This window comes from Poecilia mexicana, unplaced genomic scaffold (genome assembly GCF_051168715.1).
Source record: "Poecilia mexicana isolate PSO_F unplaced genomic scaffold, ASM5116871v1 scaffold_6, whole genome shotgun sequence".
NCBI classification, from domain to species: Eukaryota; Metazoa; Chordata; class Actinopteri; order Cyprinodontiformes; family Poeciliidae; genus Poecilia; species Poecilia mexicana.
The window spans coordinates 22,618,135-22,637,762 of NW_028263375.1; the positions used below are offsets into that span (position 1 = coordinate 22,618,135).

At 43.0% G+C, this 19,628-nt stretch overlaps 1 protein-coding gene across 2 annotated transcripts; it reads left to right on the top strand.

The window, feature by feature from the left end:
* Positions 1–5,184: 5,184 nt before the first annotated feature.
* On the top strand, positions 5,185–19,541 carry exoc3l1 (exocyst complex component 3-like 1). 2 transcript variants are annotated; one of them, XR_015763070.1, is made up of 15 exons: positions 5,185–5,863; positions 10,023–10,186; positions 10,282–10,501; positions 11,447–11,659; positions 12,602–12,792; positions 12,866–13,084; positions 14,008–14,078; positions 14,689–14,806; positions 15,323–15,448; positions 15,700–15,800; positions 15,958–16,077; positions 16,162–16,432; positions 17,388–17,543; positions 18,098–18,230; positions 18,615–18,753. XR_015763070.1 is itself a non-coding variant. In XM_014969582.2 (15 exons), the coding sequence occupies exons 1-15, from the start codon at positions 5,821–5,823 to the stop codon at positions 18,799–18,801; spliced, it is 2,337 nt and encodes a 778-aa protein (XP_014825068.2). In that variant the 5' UTR covers positions 5,190–5,820; the 3' UTR covers positions 18,802–19,541. The 2 variants fall into 2 exon arrangements, 1 of the variants encoding a protein (XP_014825068.2); XM_014969582.2 differs by having other exon boundaries at positions 5,190–5,863; positions 18,094–18,230; positions 18,615–19,541.
* The last annotated feature ends 87 nt before the right edge of the window (positions 19,542–19,628 follow it).

Below are 19,628 nucleotides of genomic sequence, written 5' to 3' on the forward strand. Positions count from 1 at the left end.
CCTGAGGCTCGGATGATTAAATCTGGCATGAAAAAAACAAATATCGCTCAGTTTGAACTGCAAAAATATTCTTTCTTGAATGGTAAAGTTTCACATTAAAACCACAAACCTCCAGATATTTTATCACAAAGTTTGTGATGAAATAATTAGGATGTAGAGGGAAAACAATGCAGGGTTTGAAAACCTTTTACAAATTTAAAAACTGAACATGCTGTAAATTCACTTTACATTTAACTCCACTTTCATTATGGTGTGTCGCTGTGGTTACGTCTACCGGCTTTCCACATAGGAGCGACTTGGCACTGAATCTCCATTGGATTTAGGCCTGGACTTTGATTAGGACAGTATAAAAATGAGTAAACCATTCTGACTGCTCTCCCCGGCGAACCTCCTCCCCAGTTTCATGGAAGCCTCTAACAGGCTTTCCTCCTGAAATCTCCTGCGCTCATCACCGCCTCCCTTCCTGCAGCTTCGCTGTCTTTAACCCCACAGCATGATGCTGCTGCTGCTGCTGCCAGGTTTCACTGTGGGATAGTTGTGCATGTGAAGGCCAGAAATTTTAGTTTTGGTCACAAAAGATTATGGCTCCTCATTTCACATTTGCAAGTCTCCCTAATGTGGACTTCTTGTGACTTTTCTTAAAATTCATCCGTCGGCGCCAGATTTATCAAACCTGTGACTAATATTCGTCTTGTCGATGGTTTTCCACCTGAGCTATAGATTTTTGCATCAAACCTATTGATTTCTATGCTTCTAATTAAACAAAATACAAAGAAGCTGAGTATTTATGCTTTCACAGGACATTTTTCTGCCTTAATGCCTCATTTCAGCATCAACAGGAAAGGTAAATATTTCCTGCCGTCTTGTTTGGTTCTTTCACACCTGAGTAGCAGTGTGTTGTATGTCGTGCCAACTAAAACTGAAGCTCTGCTCCGCATTCGGAGCCTGCAAGAGTCTGGCAGGAAGGCGGCTCAGGTCAGGAATGTCATACAGGAAGTGGTCTAGAATTAGACTTCCTGTTCGCTCCTCTGGGTGGAGGTGCTGCTGGGCGTCATTAAATCTAAGGTGATGACAACAAGGAGGGGAGGGGGGCTGCACCTATTCAGCTGCGTTGGGCGGGGCAACGCTGGTGTTTTCAGCAGCTGTGCTTTCCAGTGGCACAGAAACGCCTCACACAGCTGGGACAGATTTTTACTTCATGACATTAACCCGTTCATGCATGACTTATGATCCTTTGTGTCAGGATTTTTTTTTTTTCCCCTTTTTTTTTTTTTTTTTTTTTTAAATTTTCTTGGGCATAAAAAAACGGGTAGAAAAAAAAATTGGAAACATTTTCATTATTTTTTTTTTAGGTGATCAATTGTAATTTTCTCCAAATACAAAGTTATTTGAAAAATACATCAGTAGTATTGTTCTTTAGGGGATACCTGGTGTCACAATATTTTTTTACCTGCTAGAGTCGTCTAGCAGGTAAAGGAGGGATCGGGTCGGTTGGCATGCTTTTTTTTTTTTTTGTCTGACAGCCATAATGGATTTAACAAAAAATAGTTTATTGCATTTGCAGCTGATGGCCAGTAGTTGATACTGTATTTTATGATGCATTAGTGTCCACTTCAGTGGTCTGTGCGCATTTATAACAAAAATCCACAAGAAGCACAAGAAAATGGCTTTTAGACAGCTGTCCACTTTAGTGACCACTGTGCATGAAAAGGTTTATCACACTAGTTTCTTCTGTAAAATGAGTTTAGTGGGAAGAGCGGTCGTTTTGCAGTTGCAGTGTTATGGCTTTAATTTCATGTTTCCATTACTGCCACATGTTGATGTTCCCTTGGGCAAGGCACTGAATCCCAGGTCGCCTACCGAGCTGTGCGTTGGAGCACAGATGTGAACGGTCGGCTGGCTGAATGAGAGCTGCTCTCTGTGGTTGGTATAATTAAAGCGCTACATCATTTTTAACCGTTTGATCTTTTGAACAGTGAAAAAAAAAATCCTTTTACAGCAGATCTAAAATTCTTGTTTGTGAAATACTCTTAATCATTGTGTGTGTGTTAGGTTCATAATTAAGTGTTGCCTCACCAGAAGCATCCATCTTGAAAGTTATAAACCAGCCTGAGAATTAAGACGAGGCAAAGACAAAAGACATTTGGGAAGAAAAGCCCAATTTGAATAGTTGCACTAATGGAAAGTTTTAACAGTCTTGATGTTGAATGAGCGTCTGCCTGATGGACAAAATCTGTTGGGTCCACAGAAGACTGGAAGATCTGGTTCCTCTTCCAGTTTCAAATTATTGAGAGTTGCAGAAATTTAGTAACGTGAGCCGTGTTGAGCTGAAATGCTTCAGCAGCAAGATGGCCGCTGTAATACAATAGGACTCTGTAATGTTTCCTTGCATTTTCTAAAAGCTGCATCCTGCCTAGCAGTTGTTCCTTATTTAATGTACCTCTTGTTTCATTGTTTCTTCTACACCAACGGAAACAATCGCAGGTTTGCTCACAAACAGAAACCTTTTTCTCCGAAAAGATATCCATTAATTTGAATCCTAAACTACATCTCCACCCTAAATCTGGATTTTCTTGCTGGACCCTAATGGTGAAGAGTAGCTGAAACCCAGATGAGAAGAAACACTCGAATGGAGTCCAGGCAGTCGGTCAGCGGCCTTGCTGTTCGGGTCCATGTGGTTCCACCCGGGCAGGAATACGCCGTCCTCAGCATCCTGCCCTGCTCTTTACGCGGAGGCGACTGGCGCTCTTCCTGTGTGGCAACAACACAGGAGGTGAAATGAAGGATCCACAAATAAGAGATTTATGGAAGGAGAGATCCCGCCCTGTTTGGACTGACGTAGAAAAATTATTTTTATCACATCGCTGTGCCGGATTTTGATATATTTTCTTTAATATGTAACAAATGCCACTTCAGTGGACTTTCTGAAAAAGTCCAGTTCATATTCAGCTTTATAGAATCCAATAGGACTGGCATTCAGTTCACTCCCACCACTCATTGACTTTCCAGCAATCCCTCATCCTATGCCTAGTTTCTGGCCCAAAGTTTGAGTCATTTTGTAAGAGAATATTTGGTAACACTTTATTTGAAGGGGTGTGCATAAAACTGACATAAAATCTGTTATGAACATAAAGGAGTCTTCATGAACGATTGACTGTTGTCATGAAGTGTCATTTGATAAACGATGACGCCTTTAACGTAATGTTGAACTAAATGTTGCATTAAATGTCCCCAGAACCAAACGAGGAAAAGCAGCATTCAGCTTCTATGCACCACAAATTTGGAACAAACTTCCAGAAAACTGTAAAACAGCTGAAACACTGAGTGCCTTTGGATCTCCACTTAAAACCGACCTGCTTAGAGTTGTATTTGAAACGTAATCAATTACGAATGTAATGATGGCACTTGACTTAATGTAATGTTTTCATTGTTGATTCTTTGTTGCACGACTGTCTTTTTGTGTTTATGATGTAAAGCACTTTGCTACTTCAGCAGGTCATGCTGAAATCCGCTATACAAATAAAATTTGATCGATTGATTAAAAGTGTCAATTGTGCATTATTCAGTAATTTCAGAATTTTTTAAAAGCAACATTCCATTAAAAGTCCATTAAAAGAGTCGACTTTGCATTAAAAGCGTCATTATTTACCGAATGACACTTTCTGACAACAGTCATAAAAATCACGAAGACTCCTTCATGTTCCTGACATGCATTCCCCGTCAAAGTGTCACCGAATATTTCATTAGGTGAACCACTGACACCAGAATCGAACTCTTTCCTTTGGTTCTTACTCGTCCAGCTGCTGCTCCAGATGGGGACAGCCGAGCTCGACTGCTCTGAAATGAATCAAACTTTGCTCGGTCTCCATCAAACAGCTGCAGGTTATGATCGATCTTTGGCGCCTGAAGACGCGCGGTACGATTCTGCTTCAACAGCAGATCATCCGGTAAGATGGATCGCTCTTGTCGGAGACCTTGTGGACTCTTTCAGTGAAATCATTACAGTCTCCATTAAGTCCCGCGTCCTCCCTTCAGTTACTACGGGCGTAGACTAAATGACTTATACATTATACATTGTGTTTTCCAGTAACTGCTTTCCCTTTACTAGTATGGGAGACTCCCAGTCTCCCAGAAGGTCCTGCACAACATCACATCCACCCCTCCCACTGCTTGCGCCACCACCTGATTGTTTTCCTCATCTCCTCCTTTCCTCGTGGTCTGCTGGGACCTTTATGTGCGTTAAGGGCTGATGCCGCCGAAAGAGAAAACCTAAAAACATTCCTTAGGATTGGAGGGGGGGACTGAGGAGGTTTACTGTCGGCATCGATGTGCCGGAAATATTTTTTGCGTGCTCGGTTATGTTGCACCGCTGCGCATTTAAATGTGTCAATACGATCAGCTGTACTGCTGCTGCTACCGCATGTTTGTTAAAGAGGAGCAGGGGCTGCAAAGTCAGCTACACTGCAAAAAAACGCAAAAAGGATTTTAGCACAAAAGTCTTAGTACACTGGAAATACGACAAAACTAACTTACCTTTTCAGCAAGATACCAGAGCTTGTTTATATGAAAATGATGAGAATGTACCACAACAAGACATTCCCCCCCATGCTATAAATGAAATAATCTGCTTATGGAACATTATTTTATTGACTTAAAACAAGCTCATATGTTGCTGAAAAGTTAGTTTTGTCTTTTATCATATTTAAACTAGAAGCTAGACTAGAAAAACTTGAAATTGTTTTGTGTTTTTCCTGTGAACTCAATACTTCTGACTTGGTTTCTTTGGGTTGATTTATTGATTTATTTATTTTACCAGTTCTCATGGTAAACCATTCTAACACATGAGCGTGCTTTAAGTTTGGCCAGTCTCGACTCCTTTGCAGCATCTCGCATGAATTTCTTGTCCTCCACTCTGTCCATCTTCCCATTTTCCCTGTTCCTGCAGAGGAACAACGTTCCCACAGCATGATGCTCTCATCACCATGCCGTATAGTGTTCACACTCGGGGTGAAGGGAGCCATTATTACTTTCTATGGTAAAGAAGATGGAGAAACCCCAAAGTTAATGGAAAACAGATTGGTCAGTGACTCCATCCAGAAAAGAGCCTAGCTGAACCCAAACGTGTGCTTCCTTTCAATCACTTTATTTAGCAAATAAAGTGATAAACACAGAATATTTTTTTCTTTTGGACTAAATGCATTTTCTATTAAAAAGCAGCTTAGAGGTTTGGCACTCGGATCATCTTCAATCTGCCTCGAGAGTTTTCTTTGTCTGAGGTCTAAGCTAAACGAAACAGATGCATTTTTACGCATAAAAACTAAATAGTTTAGAACCTTTGGTAAGCTGTTTTATTTACATTTATCACCTTCATATCCTTAGAAACTGCTTTGTTGAAGTCAGTCCCACATTTAAAGGTTTACATTTTTTTTTTTTATATTTTACCCATGCTCTTGAATGCAACACATCCACACTCCTCATCCCTGCCCTTCCCTCCCCTCTCTATCTCCCCCCTTCATCATCCAAGCAGCAATCCCCTCCTCCTGCTTCCCCTCAGCTCCCTCCCTTTCCTGCCGGCCTCTCGGCAGAGGATGTGTCTGGGAGAGAGAGTGCGTGTGAGGTGGTGGGGGGGGGAAGGGGAAAGCCGTCAGTAGAATGGATATGTGCCCTCTCTCCTCCACCCTCTCTTCTCCTTCCTCTCCTCCTCTCCGGCTCTGCTCGGCCTTCCCGGCCCGCGTTGCGCACTGGTCACACCCTCAGCGCTGGCCCTCGGGGGTTGAAGGAGTCTCGTCGGGCGGACGGGTGGCTGAAAACTGAACTTCAATGTCAGCTGGGGACCAGAAGAATGGAGGTGACAAACCTAAAGGTAAAGACGGCGACAACAACAACAGCAGCAGCAGCTTTTTCTGGATGACCAACACCCACTTCCCTAAAGTCCCTGAGCAGAAATAAACAAAATGGGTCGGCAGTGCTGCTTCTCAGCCAGAGAAATGAATGGACTGTGCTTTGCCATGCCTAGAGGAGACAGGTTGGGAGTGATGGATTGATTTGTGGCGTCTGACTGCGTATTGATCGTCATCCCGCCTCCGAGTGATGGACGATACTCCCTGAGAGCAGGTTGAGGATTTTCAGAAAACATCTTACAAACTTGTCAGGCGGTTTTAATGTTGTTCTCTGAGCTAAATGTCAGTTCCGCTGTACTTTGCTTTTGCATTTGCCCATCAGAAAAGTGAATATGTAGTGATGTTTAAAAACCAGCTTTTAACTTGGACTAGTGAACATTTCAAGGACAAAGTTTCAAATGAGTTAAAGGAGTGAAGTTCGACTGTTTCGATGTGGAAACGCAAAGGAAGAGTTTCTCATTCTTGAGAAACTTTTCCTTTGCCTCAATGCCTCAGTGACATTGAGGCAAATGTCATTAAGATTAAATAAATATTACACCCTTGATCTGATCACTGATAAATTACATTAAATATGTGTTTAGATTTGATTTTAAAGCCATTCCACCCTGGGAAAACACTGAAATAAATCATTAAAATCTATAAAATTGACATGATCTCCATAGCCGTGGTGAGTTGTTTTGAACTCGTGACCAGAATTTAAAATCCTTTGTGATGATTGTTGAATTGTCGACCTGGGAGAGATCCTGTACAAACGACAGACACAAACATGCCAATGAGCCTGAACAGCGTTAAAAAAAAAGATGGCATGAGCTTCACTTTAGTGTTTCAGGCCTACAATTCTCATTTGACTCCATATTGTAGGATAATAATCTCACACTGAAAGCTCAGTATGAGAACAACCCCATCTGCTATTTAAAGCTTATTAGAACACCTGGTAGCACTGGGACACGTCACAGATTTTCCTGGTTTCTCTCTTCAGCTGACGTTGGGTCTGAGGACTGAAATGAAAGACTGCAATGTCATTTGACCATTTACAAAAGTTGGATTCTTAGACTTTTCTTCTTTGTCTTAGATGTCTAAAGGATATGCTCAATAATTATGGAGCCACATATTACATGACATTATTTATCCTTTCACTCTGGGGTTTGGTAGATGGGCTTTCTGATCATCTATCGTTTCAGATCTCAACAAAGTACAATGAAGTTTATAGTTAAAAGATCCCAAAATGTGAAAAGACGTCAGTTTTTTTTGTTCAGTTTTTTTTTGCAGGAGGCTGTACATGAGTAAGATTTTTGGCATGTTTGGTGTTGTAAAGTGGTAACAACTTCTCGTGAAGTCGTTGCTGTATAAAAAAGTTACAGCATTTACACGAATCGATAAGGAAGCGTAACTTTTCAGCTCGCCGTGGATCTCTGAGCATCAGATAATGTTTGTTTGGTTCCTGTCAGCCGGCCGTTTCCCTGCTGATGCAGGAGCAGCAGCAGCATCATTGGGGCTTAATCAGTGTGTGACTGCGTGTTGTTCTCTGCCTGGCTTCGCTCTGGGATCTGCTCTGCTGCAGAGGTAGATTACATTAGGCTCGTCAGTCGTCACGTGGAGTTCTGTGGTTTCACTATGTTGCAGTTTTGCTTTTGACAACGCTTCAGCGTCATCAGATCTGCTCAGGCTAGCATCCCATGACCTCCTCGGAGACAGAGACGGGCCTGTTGGCGTAACAGAGATGTTGACAGAATCCGCACAAAGACACTCGTGACTAAGAGACACTGTTTTGCTGACCTGCGCCCAGCATCGGTCTCCACTGAGTCACTCGTGAAGCTGTCGTCCTGCCAAAGCCGATCAGGACGTGCATCCCCAGACCGAAGCTCGGTCATGCGACCATGATGGCTGCAGAGCTTCCTCTTCTCATTGACTGAACGGATCAGGAATGATATCCAGGCTACCTGGACCGGTCAGTTGACCCGCTCCTCTGTCCTCTATAAAAAGCGAGTCTCATTGTCGATATACTCCCATATTTATTCACAGTTTGCTTTATGTTATGATCCTTCAGGTAGCTGCACAGGGTTCGGTTCCTATCAAACTGTTGCACTATTTCTGTTTAATATTAATCTCCTCCTTTGGTGAACACAGAAGAAACAAAATTAGATTATTTTATCCATATTTACAGAATATGGATCAGGATGTAGACAAATAAACTGAGCGCTCAGGTCTTTCTTCACCACTACAGTTATAGAACAACAAATCTATTCATGTGATTACCAATTGGTTAAATATTTATTCTAATACAGTAGTTAGATCCAGTGTAATCTTTAGACTCACATGTTGATTATGTAACTTCAGATGAATGTATTATTTCCATGCCTCATTCCTCTCATTTTTTACTTGAACATGAAATATGAAAATGTGAGATAATTCAACCTTATCTTTTTTTTTTTTTTTTTTTGTAAAAACACCTTGTATACACAGATAAAAATAAATAAATTAAATTGACATTTTAAAGTCTTCATTGAGAACAAACTGGAGGAGTCAAATTCCCTGTTTGTGCATGCAAACAAAGCTGATTCTGCCATGTAATTAATGAACCATTTAGTGAGGCATTATCTGTCCAAATGTTGGCAGTACAATATTAGATCGAAGCATTGAGACATCCTGTACAGAAATCCAAGCGATAGCTGGAACACAAATATCTGAGTGCCCTGGTTTGTTTATAATGAAACGTAATGAAAACAGAGCTAAAGAGCGTTTCTCACGGACCTCCGTTTGGCTGCAGATGCTTCTGGTTTGCCAGCCAAATTGACCTGAAGCGTTGCCGTTTTCTGCTGGGAAACTCTTTCATCTGTCGACAAACATCAGTTTGAGAAAGTACGTTTAGAATGGCCTCTTAGAAACCCCATTGGAGCAAACGGCTCCTTAAGTCCAGGGCACAACCTTTTCCCATGATAGAAAAGCTGCAGCCGGCCAATTTAAGCTCCTTGTGAAGTTTAACTTGATCACCGGCGTCATTATCTCTGTTGCAACTGCAGCTTGGCTTCCAGGAAACGTTTGCAGAAACTAAATTCGCTGCCACTTTGAGGTTCGTTCCCAGATGGACGTTTTTTTTTTTTGTTTTGTTTTTGCTCAAGAGTGATTGATCTGTGGCTCTAATTTATTGCGATTTTAATCTAATTCTCATATAGGATCAAAAATAAAGTCCTCCCACTGTTAAGGTTTAAGGGTCAATTTGATCTGGAAAGAAAAAAGTAGACATGAGAAAAAGAAACGCGGTGCTTTGCCAAACTATTTACAGCCCTTCAAGGTTCTCACGTTTCAGATTGGTTACGGCCACAAACCTTTCAGAGCATTTTCCTGAATGTCTATGTGATAAACCGACAAAGTGGAGCACAGTTGTGAGGCTGGAGATGAATTGGTTTCAAAGCGTTTTTACAGCTCAAAATCTGAAAAGTGTGACAACCATTTGTTTTCTGCTCATTTCAGGTCATCATTCACAGTAACTCCAGATATTCGGGGTTTGGTCTCTACCAGCATCTAGTAGATGAAATTTGATCTCCTTCTTCTTTCCAAGTATTTCTGGCTCTGAATAAATGGAATTTTTTGTAGGTTTTTCCACATATTACGAATTGCATTTAGGTGTGGACTTTGACTAGGCCATTCTAACACATTAGATCCAAGACTCTAATGGAGTACAGTGTTTGGAGTTACCATGATATGGTGAGCCCATCTTTGACTCTTTCACGGCCTCTGAAAGGTTTCTGACCCTGCCGAAGTCAATCATTCCCACAGCAAGATGCTGCCACAGCCATGTTTTACAGTGGGAATGATGTGGATTTTATCTAGAGGTATTGAGAGCTGAATACATCTGCACACCACACTTGTTGGGGATATATTTATGGAGCATGTTGATGCTGCTGTGCAGCACTTTTGTTTCAGTCTGATGCACAAAATCCCAACAATCCCACATTTCACCCAGAAACACAACTTGATTTTACATCTGTGAGCAGCTAAAGGCATTCACGCTCCTATATGTCACGATGTGTGTGTGTGTGTGTGTGTGTGTGTGTGTGTGTGTGTGTGTGTGTGTGTGTGTGTGTGTGTGTGTTTGTGTGTGTGTGTCTTCTTTGAAACCAGAGGCTGCTGTGTGGCCAGAGGTGGAGCGGGCAGAGTGCTTGGCCCGCGGCGCTGCTCTGAAGTGGGCGTCTGGAGTTTTCTGTCGGCCCGAACATCTGGAGCGACTGAGCCAGTACAAGAAGAGAGAGAGCCAGAGGACGGCCTCCATCCACACCAGACTGAAGGTCAGAAAGAACCAAAACGACGCATCATCATATGATGATGTGATTACTACCACTTTTAAAAGCTAATCCAACCTGCTGGGATGACTTGTCTCCAGTCGATGGTCCAGTCGTACCTGGAGGGGGTCGGCTGGGGCCTGGAGCAGCTGCGGGAGGCCCGGGACGAGTTGAGGGAGGTGTCGCTCACCCTGAAGGAAGCAGGACTGGAGTCGGACGGAAACGCAGACTGCTTGGCGTCTCTGGAGAAGCTGAGAGAAGTTTCGGTCGACCACCGCCAGCTCTTCGCTGCCGTCAGCAACCTGCCTCGACTTTACGCCAGTGAGAAGCTCCAAGCCGCCGTGTGATGGTGCTGCTCGTGCAGAAATAATGTCTCACAGTTCTGGTCCGAAGCTTACACGTGTACGCACGCACGCTATCTTTGTGGGGACTTTCCATTGACTTACATTCATTTCTACAGCCTAAACCTAACCTTTACCCTTTTCTTAACCCTATCCATCACATACCTAACTGTAACCAAAACTCAATTCACACCTTAGTCCTAACTCTGACCCCTGACCCAAAAACAGGGCTTTCCTTTGTGGGGACCAGACTTCGGTCCCCACAAGGAGCAATTGGTCCCCATAACGTAGTATGTGTCAGGAAAATCGTCCCCAGAAAATATTACAAACACACACGCACACACGCGCGCACACACACACACACACACACACACACACACACACGTCATCGGGTATATGTGCCATGAAATTTTGACTAAGCTGGGGGTTTTTTTTTCCAGCTTTAGCGATCGTAAAAATCAACATTTATGATTCGCTTTGGAGGAAGAACAATTGGTTAGGGAATTCAGGCATGAAATCATCACCAACTAAACTGTTAGGCCTTGAACCAAGAAAAATAGAAAGATCAACACCTTCAGGCAGACCTGAAATGTGCAGCAGCTGACATGGACAAACCAAATACCTTCCTGGGAAAAGTTACTTTTTTTTTTTTTTTTATTACGTTTTACATTTATTTAACCAGGGAAGTCCCATTGAGATTAAAAAAGGGAGTCCTGGCCAAAAGGCAGCAATGTTGCACAAGAATGACCAATAATAACTGACCAGTAATTACTAAATAAATAAACATTAGATCATCAGATGAGACACCGTTTGGCCACAGTGACGAGTAAAGGATATACTCTCAATAATCCCAATAACGGCGTCACTTCCTGAGATGCCGTTATTGAGGTTAACATTCAGTCTTCCCTCCCTGGCCGTGTTGCAGTACGGGGCATGGTGCTGGAGACAGAGCGACTGGTGGAGTCCAGGCGGCTCCTGGAGGCCCACGCCCGGCTAATGGATCTGGAGCGCTGGCAGGACGACATCCTCTGGCAGCTCCACGGGGCCGCCGGGACAGCAGGAAGTTCACTCAGCAGCGAGGACACGGAGCTTGTGGCCAAATATTTCTCTGGAGTCAGGCAGCTGGTGGACGCCCTGGGTGAGGACACCTTGGAGACGCAGCTGTAGCTTTTCCCTTCGCGCTCCACAAAACTACAGAGTGAATTTAACTTTTAGTCTCAACGCTATTAAATCAGAAAATGCGAAATCTGGAGATCTGTTGTAACTTTTACGCAAATGTTTTGCTCGGCAGGCATCTAGCAGCAGGTCTGGTAAACAATTTAACACGTTGCTATCTAATAAATGCATACAGTGTTGCACTTGAACAAGCATTGATCACTGGCATGAATGTCTCATTCATTTTATGCTTTTATTGATGTTTTTGAACCTGTTTTAAGGGGTGGAATGATTATACAAAATTATACAAGCAGGCTCAAATATACACCTCCTCCCCTCATCATAATCAATCAAGGTCAGCTGCAAACATCTGGCAGCTGACCTTGCTGGTGAATATCTGACAACTCCTCTTGGCTGAGGTAGTAAAGTTAATTTAAGTTTGGTTTGCTTTTCCTGGCACAGACCCACTTCTGAGAATAGTTCGCAAATTTTAATAAGATTTTTAATAGACTTTAGATTGGAGTTTGGGGAAGGCATTAGCCAGGATTATCCATCTAAATGCCTGTTTTAATGTGAATTTGTGAAAACCAAACTGTGACAAGTTTCCACAATCTAAATGATAAGTGGGGAAGCTGAAGAATTTATAATTAGATTATTATTATTTTTATTTTTATTTAATCCATTTTGTGTAGTGTACCAACCAGTACTGCTGGAAGTGAAACAAACCATGTTGGATTGTTTCCGTGAGATGATCAATGGTTCCTATTCGGGCAGATTGATCAGGGAATATTAAATGTACATTCTCTTTTACCACCGCAGAGCTCATATCGATATATCGGCTTGTGAATTAATTTAGGATGAAAAATAACAAGAAGTTTGATCTCAAAGCACTACACTGACTTCCTGTCCCGGTGTGCGGCTGCAGGGAAGGAGCTGTGGGCCGTGGTGAGCAGCTCTCTGGCTCTGGCCCGGCAGAACCCCACGCCGTTTGTGTCCGCGGTGAGGATAGTGGAGCGGGAGGAGGCCCTGGACCGGGCCCTGCTGGCGGAGAGAGGAGGCGGCGGCAGGCCGCTGCCCGCAGGAAGACCTCGCTGCTGGAAGGCCTGCTTCTTCCAGGTGAGCCTTACCTCCAACTCAGGCTCACATGACAAACTTCAGCCTGTCAAATCTGCCACCTTCTCCACATCAGGTACTAGAGGAGGCGGTCTCTGCGCGACTTCGCAGCGTTTCCTATCTGCACACGCGAGGCCCGGGTTTGGCGGGCCACCTCTCTGCTCTCCAGCACGCCGTCATGGCTGACCTGGCCACAGTGCGCCACCTGCTGGAGCACTGCGTCCCACCTCACTACCAGCTGACTGCGGCCTACCTGAGAGCCAGCCACCGCTGTTTACACACTCACCTGGCGCAGGTCAGCGATGTTTTATGAACTGTGAGTGGTGTTGGGATTCACGACTCGTGTACTGTTGCATCTACAGCTGCGACGCGTGAGAGACTTTCTCCTTCTTCTGTTTTCTGATGAACAAAGGTTTAGTAAGCCTTGAAAAACTGTTTGATTTCCACACCAACTCTACACGACTTTCATTGATTTGCCATATCACACCTTACTTTCAAAATCTATTAGTATTTTTGCTTTTTGACTTGGGTAGTAAATGTGCATCTGGATGAGTCTTTATTTATTCAGTTAGGCCTGTAAAATGCACAACAAAGCCATAAAACTGCTCTTTGTTTGGAATTTAAAAACAAAATGTAGTTACTAATGTGCTTTAAAAAAATCAGCATTTATCTTCAATCTTATCAAGCAACTTGACAGGTTCTAGATTTTGAAAAATGGGGCATCTACATTACTCCAGATGTAAGAAAAGTAGGTAGATGACCTCATTGTTTCACTATCTGTGAAACCTAGACATAATTATAAGACCCAACGAACACTGGAGATGGTTCCAGATTAATACATTGAACCAAAATCTTGAAATTTTAATTTCAAACGGGAATTTTATCCTGGAAAATATAAAGGAACCCTGGTGAAACCTTGTTGTTTGATGTTTATTGACATCTTCACATGGTTGTTCTGTATTATTTCTGTCATAGTTTTTCAGTTAATTGCAGACTTATTCATGCTGACTGTGATGAAGGCGTTACACCAAAAGCTTTATCACTAAATTTGCTCTGCAGAGACGGTATGTCGCTCTAGTCTTGACTTACCTAAAGGTTGTTACGTTCGTGTTTTGATTCACACACTTTCACGTCTTCAGGGACAAAGTGGAGCCTAGACATTTTTTTTCATCGTTGCGTGAAAACACCTCCACATCTAAGTGTTAAATTGTGGCCTAGGTTAGCAGCTGGGATCTGGAGAGTGGTGAAATATTCGCGGTGCTCAACTGGGTGCTGCACATCTACAACAGGTGAGTCTCAATACTGACACTTTGATGACGAATCCCCGTCTGTTTATCCTGCGGTTTGACATGAATGCCGATATCTTTGTTTATGTAAATGCAAGGATAGATTATGGCTTCTCATAAATGAGCTTCATGGATGAAACGAATGCTTCTAGCAAAGAACACGGAGCATGCATCCTCCTCATCTTGGAAATCACAACCCTGGATTTTGTCACATTACAAGCAGAATCCGGCTGTTTGTGATATGACCTCCAGTTGTTCTCTGAAAAACTCGGATGTTTAACGTTAAAGAACAACTGGCACCATGAAAACAAAGGAACACAGCTGACAGAAAATCCACTCAACACCTCCTGCCCTTTCTCTTTTTGTTCCACCATCAAATCAAGCGTACTCAGCTCCCACCATAAAGCTGAATCTAAAATGTATATTTTGAACATAGTAAACTACGCTCAGAGAAATTTAAGGTGGAGATGTCGAGGTGTGGATTTGTGTAACAGGAGTTCACGAGATTATTCAAAGGAATTGGCGTACAGCGTTTAAAAGTGCAGCATTACAGTGAACAATCAAGCCCAGTATCCGCATACGGTGGACGTTAAACAGTTGGTTTTGTCGGCAGCCCAGACATGATGGGACATCCAGAGCTGGTCACGGAGTCGGACCGGTCGGAGCTGGGACCGCTCATCTCCGCTGAGGGCGTCGAGCAGCTGCAGAGCAAATACGTGCAGAGTGTTCGGGTGAGTCGATCACAATCGCTTCTTTGGCTTTACTCAGAATTTAACTCTGCCCCGGTGAGGTGTGAGCGGTTTTTGAAGACTTACTGAGAAGCTTCAGATGCTGCATCACTGCAAAAGATCTAAAATACATATTCAACAAATTCCAAATATTCTAAGCAGGAGGAACAAAAACCTCCTCTGCAGAACATTGTTTTCTTTTTACAGACCAGTACAAAGTAGCACATAGTTGTGAAGTGGATGAAAATGATTCATGGTTTTCCCATTAAGAATGGTTGGTTGGTTGTCTGGTTCAAAATATCTCTGTCTGCATGCCTGTGTTGTAGTAAATAGATTCATGCATGTTTGCTTTTGAGTAAAAGCTGTTAAAAATTCAAAATATTCTCTTCCGTCCCGAATTATCCCATAAAGTCCAGTGTAATGAGACAAAATAGGAAAGCTCAAGTCCTATGAACACTTTTGGAAAGCACCACATTGATTTCCTTCATTTTTTTTTTGTTTTGTTTTGTGGGTTTGCAGAAGAGCGTATCTGAGTGGATGCACAAAGCTCTGCAGGTGGAGCTGCAGGACTGGCAGAGAGACCAGGAGCCGGATACGGACCACGAAGGATTCTACCAAACCAGCCTGCCCACCATCATCACTCAGGTGAGTTTTCTGCACAAACACAAGCTACTGTGTAGCGTTTCAATGCAGATGATAAAAAGACCACAAGTGGTAGAGTTACACCGTTTATTGTGATGTAGCTGGAGATAAATTATAATCCACTGATTTGATCATAATTACCTATATCAGTGTCCGCTCTCGGGATCTGTCTTTATGTGCCCGTCGCTGTATAAGAATGCTTCCTGCAGTTTTCAGGCTGCATAATTTGTGTCACTGTGTTTGTCGGTCACCAGATGCTGGAGGAGAACGCCCGGGTGGCTCTGATGATTGGGGAATCCCTGCGAGATCAGACCATCCAGATGGGGCTGTACGAGGTAGAGAACCTCCTCAACAGGTGTGTTGTTCAACAAAAGGCCACCTGAGCAGTCACACATCTGTTTTACATACTTTTAGCTAGCCTCCTTCTTGTTCTTTTTGTCACGTAGTACCGATTTAAAACCATGTTTTATTTTCCATACACAAGGAAATGCATGTTTTAATGCGACTTTCAGGTTCCGGGAAGCTCTGGTTGAGTTTGGGAAGGAGCACCGCAGGGATCCGACCAACAACAACAAAAACAAGTTCTACCTCCACTACCTGCTGGCCTCCATCAGCAACTGCATCATCCTCAAGTAAGACGTGTTCTGATCGTCACCCTTCCCGTCGTCTTAACACTCAGCCCTTCTCAGTTCAGCATCGTCTTGTGCTCGATGCAGAAAGTCAACGGAGAGCCTGCAGCAGCAGCAGTCGTCCCGCTTTGCGGGGATGTTCTCTCGGACTCCCCCCAACCCTCTGGCAGCCCTGGACCGGGCGGTGAGGCGGGCGTGTCGCCTGGTGATGGATCAGCTGCTGCTGGAGCTTCAGCCCTTCCTCCCCAGCCTGCTGACCCGACCCTGGCTGGTCCAGGGAGATCCCGTCCCGAAACTGTGCAGCGTCCTGGAAAGTCACCTGGACTTGTACGGTCGAGTGCGGCCGCCCTGCCGGCAGGTGACTAAAAATCACTCAGCAGACGTTTGCTTTGAGAAGAAGTCGATGCTTTAAACATTTTAACATTTTGCTAAGTCGCAAAGCCAAACTTCATTTGGGTTTTATGAGAAAGACAAACAAGGTTACTTTGAGAAAAGTCCAGCAACTTAATCTCAGACGCATCACGCAGTCAAAAACAACACAAAATGACAATACTAAGGTGGAACACGTCCAGCTCTTTCTTAGATATAAAGTTAAAGTTTGCAGACATTGCCGCTTATTATTATCATGTAATATTAGTGAAACGTTGTTTTTTGGAAACAGATGATTTATCACTGGTAATCAGAGAAGCAAAACCAGTGAAATTCTCTCTCTGCTTTTCATACTTTAAAAAACTGAGAGGATATGATCTGATTATGGGTTTCCTATCAGTATAAACACTAGATTTCATAAAACACCAAAAAGGCCACAAAGGCCTGCCTGCATGCTGTATAAATATTCACGATGAGCCGCCATGGCACAAAAACACCAGGGCCAGGTTTTGGTCCCAGTCCAGCTCTGAGGCCAAGACATTAATCAGAGAAGCTGCCAAGAGACCCCTGGTCATTCTGGAGGAGCTGCAGGGATCCACAGCTCAGGTGGGAGAATCTGAAAGGGCAACGTTTAGCTGTAGACTCCAAATCTGGACTTCAAGAAAAAAAAGTGTTAAACGGAACGATGTTTGAAAGAAAGCCGTTACTTTAACACGATCCATTAGAGAGAAACAGCAAACATACAAGAAAGTTATCTCAACGGACGAGGTCAGAATGACCCTTTCTGGCCAATATAAAAAACATGTGACAAAAATACAAAAAAGATTAACACACACACACGTCTCATACGTGTATTACAACGACCCAGTTGTTTCATGTGGGAGGATGAAATTTACTGTGCATGTGTTGCGTCATAACCCCGTCCTGCTCCCCCGTGGCTGCAGCGGCTGCAGGAGGAGGCCCAGTGGCTGATGGTGGTGGAGTACGTCCGGGCCCTGATGCAGAAGAAGCTGGTGTGTCGGAGCAGCGAGGAAAGGAGGCAGCTGGCCCAGCAGATGATCCTGGACGACCAGCTGCTCAGGGAAGTCTTCCACAGCCTGGTGAGGATATTCACTTATTTCGTTAAATAGGAAAGGCAAGAGAACACGCTCTTGTCTAATATGAATATCACGACGTGCGGGGTTTTATACCATTGTTGTTGTGGATCTGGAGATTAATAATGACAGGAATAATGTGCTGAATATTCATCCAGAAGTCAAAATGAAATAAAAAGCATCTGCTCTGCCATGGTTTTGGTTTTCATGACGAGACGAGATCCCAGCTTTATTTTTTTCTGGCGTGGTAAAACACCTTAACAGAAACTAGGCAGCAGAGCTTCCTTTCCTCATGCCAAGGTTTAATATTGTTTTCACCGATGCGCCATCGTGTAAAAGTAAGTTGGCATGCCATTTGCATCTTAGAAAAAGACCTGATTCATCGCCTCTCCCAGGATCACATAAAGAAATTAGAAAAGTATTAATGCTTTTTAACCGTATAATTCTAATTTAATCAATAATTTAAATTAAACAGTATAAGTTTAACACAGCAGCCTTTGGTACCCATTCCTTTCATGTCTATAAAGCCCAGACGATCACTTTTTTTTTGTCTCAGCAAGAGAGCGAGGTGTCGCTTCCTGATGTGAATCCTCTGGCTCTGCTCCCCGTTCTGGCCGACTTCATCCGTCTCAAAGATCCCGGCATGCTCACTCTGGAGGTTTCTGGACTCGTAGCCAAATATCCGGACATCAGGTAACCTTTCCCCACGTAAAGTGATGCTGAAGTGTTGCAATGATTCAGTCAAACTCAACATGTCAGACTGATTGACCAGCTGTGAAAGAAATGTCTTCAAACATCACCGAACTGAAGCAGAAAAAAAAAGTTTCATATCGACATGAGACATGGAAATGTGAAAATGATTAAGATGTCTTTCAACTAAAACCTGTTTTGAAACTGTTTGGTATTTTTGGGGTTACTTAATTTTGACTTGTAGTCTTAAACAAACAGCTTGTTTTTTAATACCGTGTCTTGCAACTATCTGCTTCTAAAACTCATTCAGCACAAAATCATCTGCAAAACCATCAGAGTGTTTGAACTTTCAAACATTTTACACGCCGTGTCCTCGTCTCCCCTCAGCGAGGAGCACGTGTCTGTGCTGCTGGACGTTCGTGGAGACGTCTCCAGGGACATCCGATGGGCCGTGTTGGACCTGCTGGAGCAGAGCGCCCCCCCTCTTCCAGCCGGATACCGGCCCATCTTCACGGACATCCTGGTGCCGCCCTCCACCTTGGCCTTCTGCCTGCCGACGGCCAAGTGTGCATGACTAGACTGAGCGGGGAAAAACATCCTCTTCTTTCCAGATTTCTGGATCGCGATGGATCCGTTTCTGCTGCAGCTTATCAGGGAAAAAGTTTGTGACTTGCTGGTTCGGGTCTGACTTCTATTCACTGTAAAGGTCTCTCGTGCCTTAAATGACTGTCTCTCCCCCTCAGCTGGTTCTCAAAGTTATTGCTAAAGATTTATTATAAATTGCATATAAATGGTTTTACTCAGACCTGATATTTATTGTCAAATATTGTCCCTGTTTAGGGAATTCAATCCACTCTGATCTATAGTGTGTCCATTAAAAATAAAACATTAAAACAAAACACAACAAATATTTGTTTCACTCACTCTCATGTGTTTGTGTAAAAAAAAGATCAGATATTTTTTCGCATTTTATTGGATGCATGTTAAAATCAACATATACAAGAAAAACTGAAGGTAAATACATACATGAGTCTATCAGGAGAATGGCCCCCCGTGAGTAAGAGATAAACATACTGCATAATAACTGGTTTAAAATCATTACTTTTATTACTATTGGGTTATTATTTTCCAAAAACTTGACTTCATCTTTTTTTTTTTTTTTTTTTTTGCAAAGTCGTCTCCTCCTTTGTTGTTTATACCAGATACTTTTTGTTGTTCCATATTTATTGTATTTATGTGTTTTTTTTTTCTTTTGTTGTATGCACTGTAAAATTGGTTACATTGAAGCTTAAATAAAACAAATTTCGAAGTAGACTTTCGTAAAACGGATAAATTGCATAAATCTGGTTGGAGTTCCCTGGTTCACTACACCCAAATATTTTGGGCAGATTATTAGTGTCC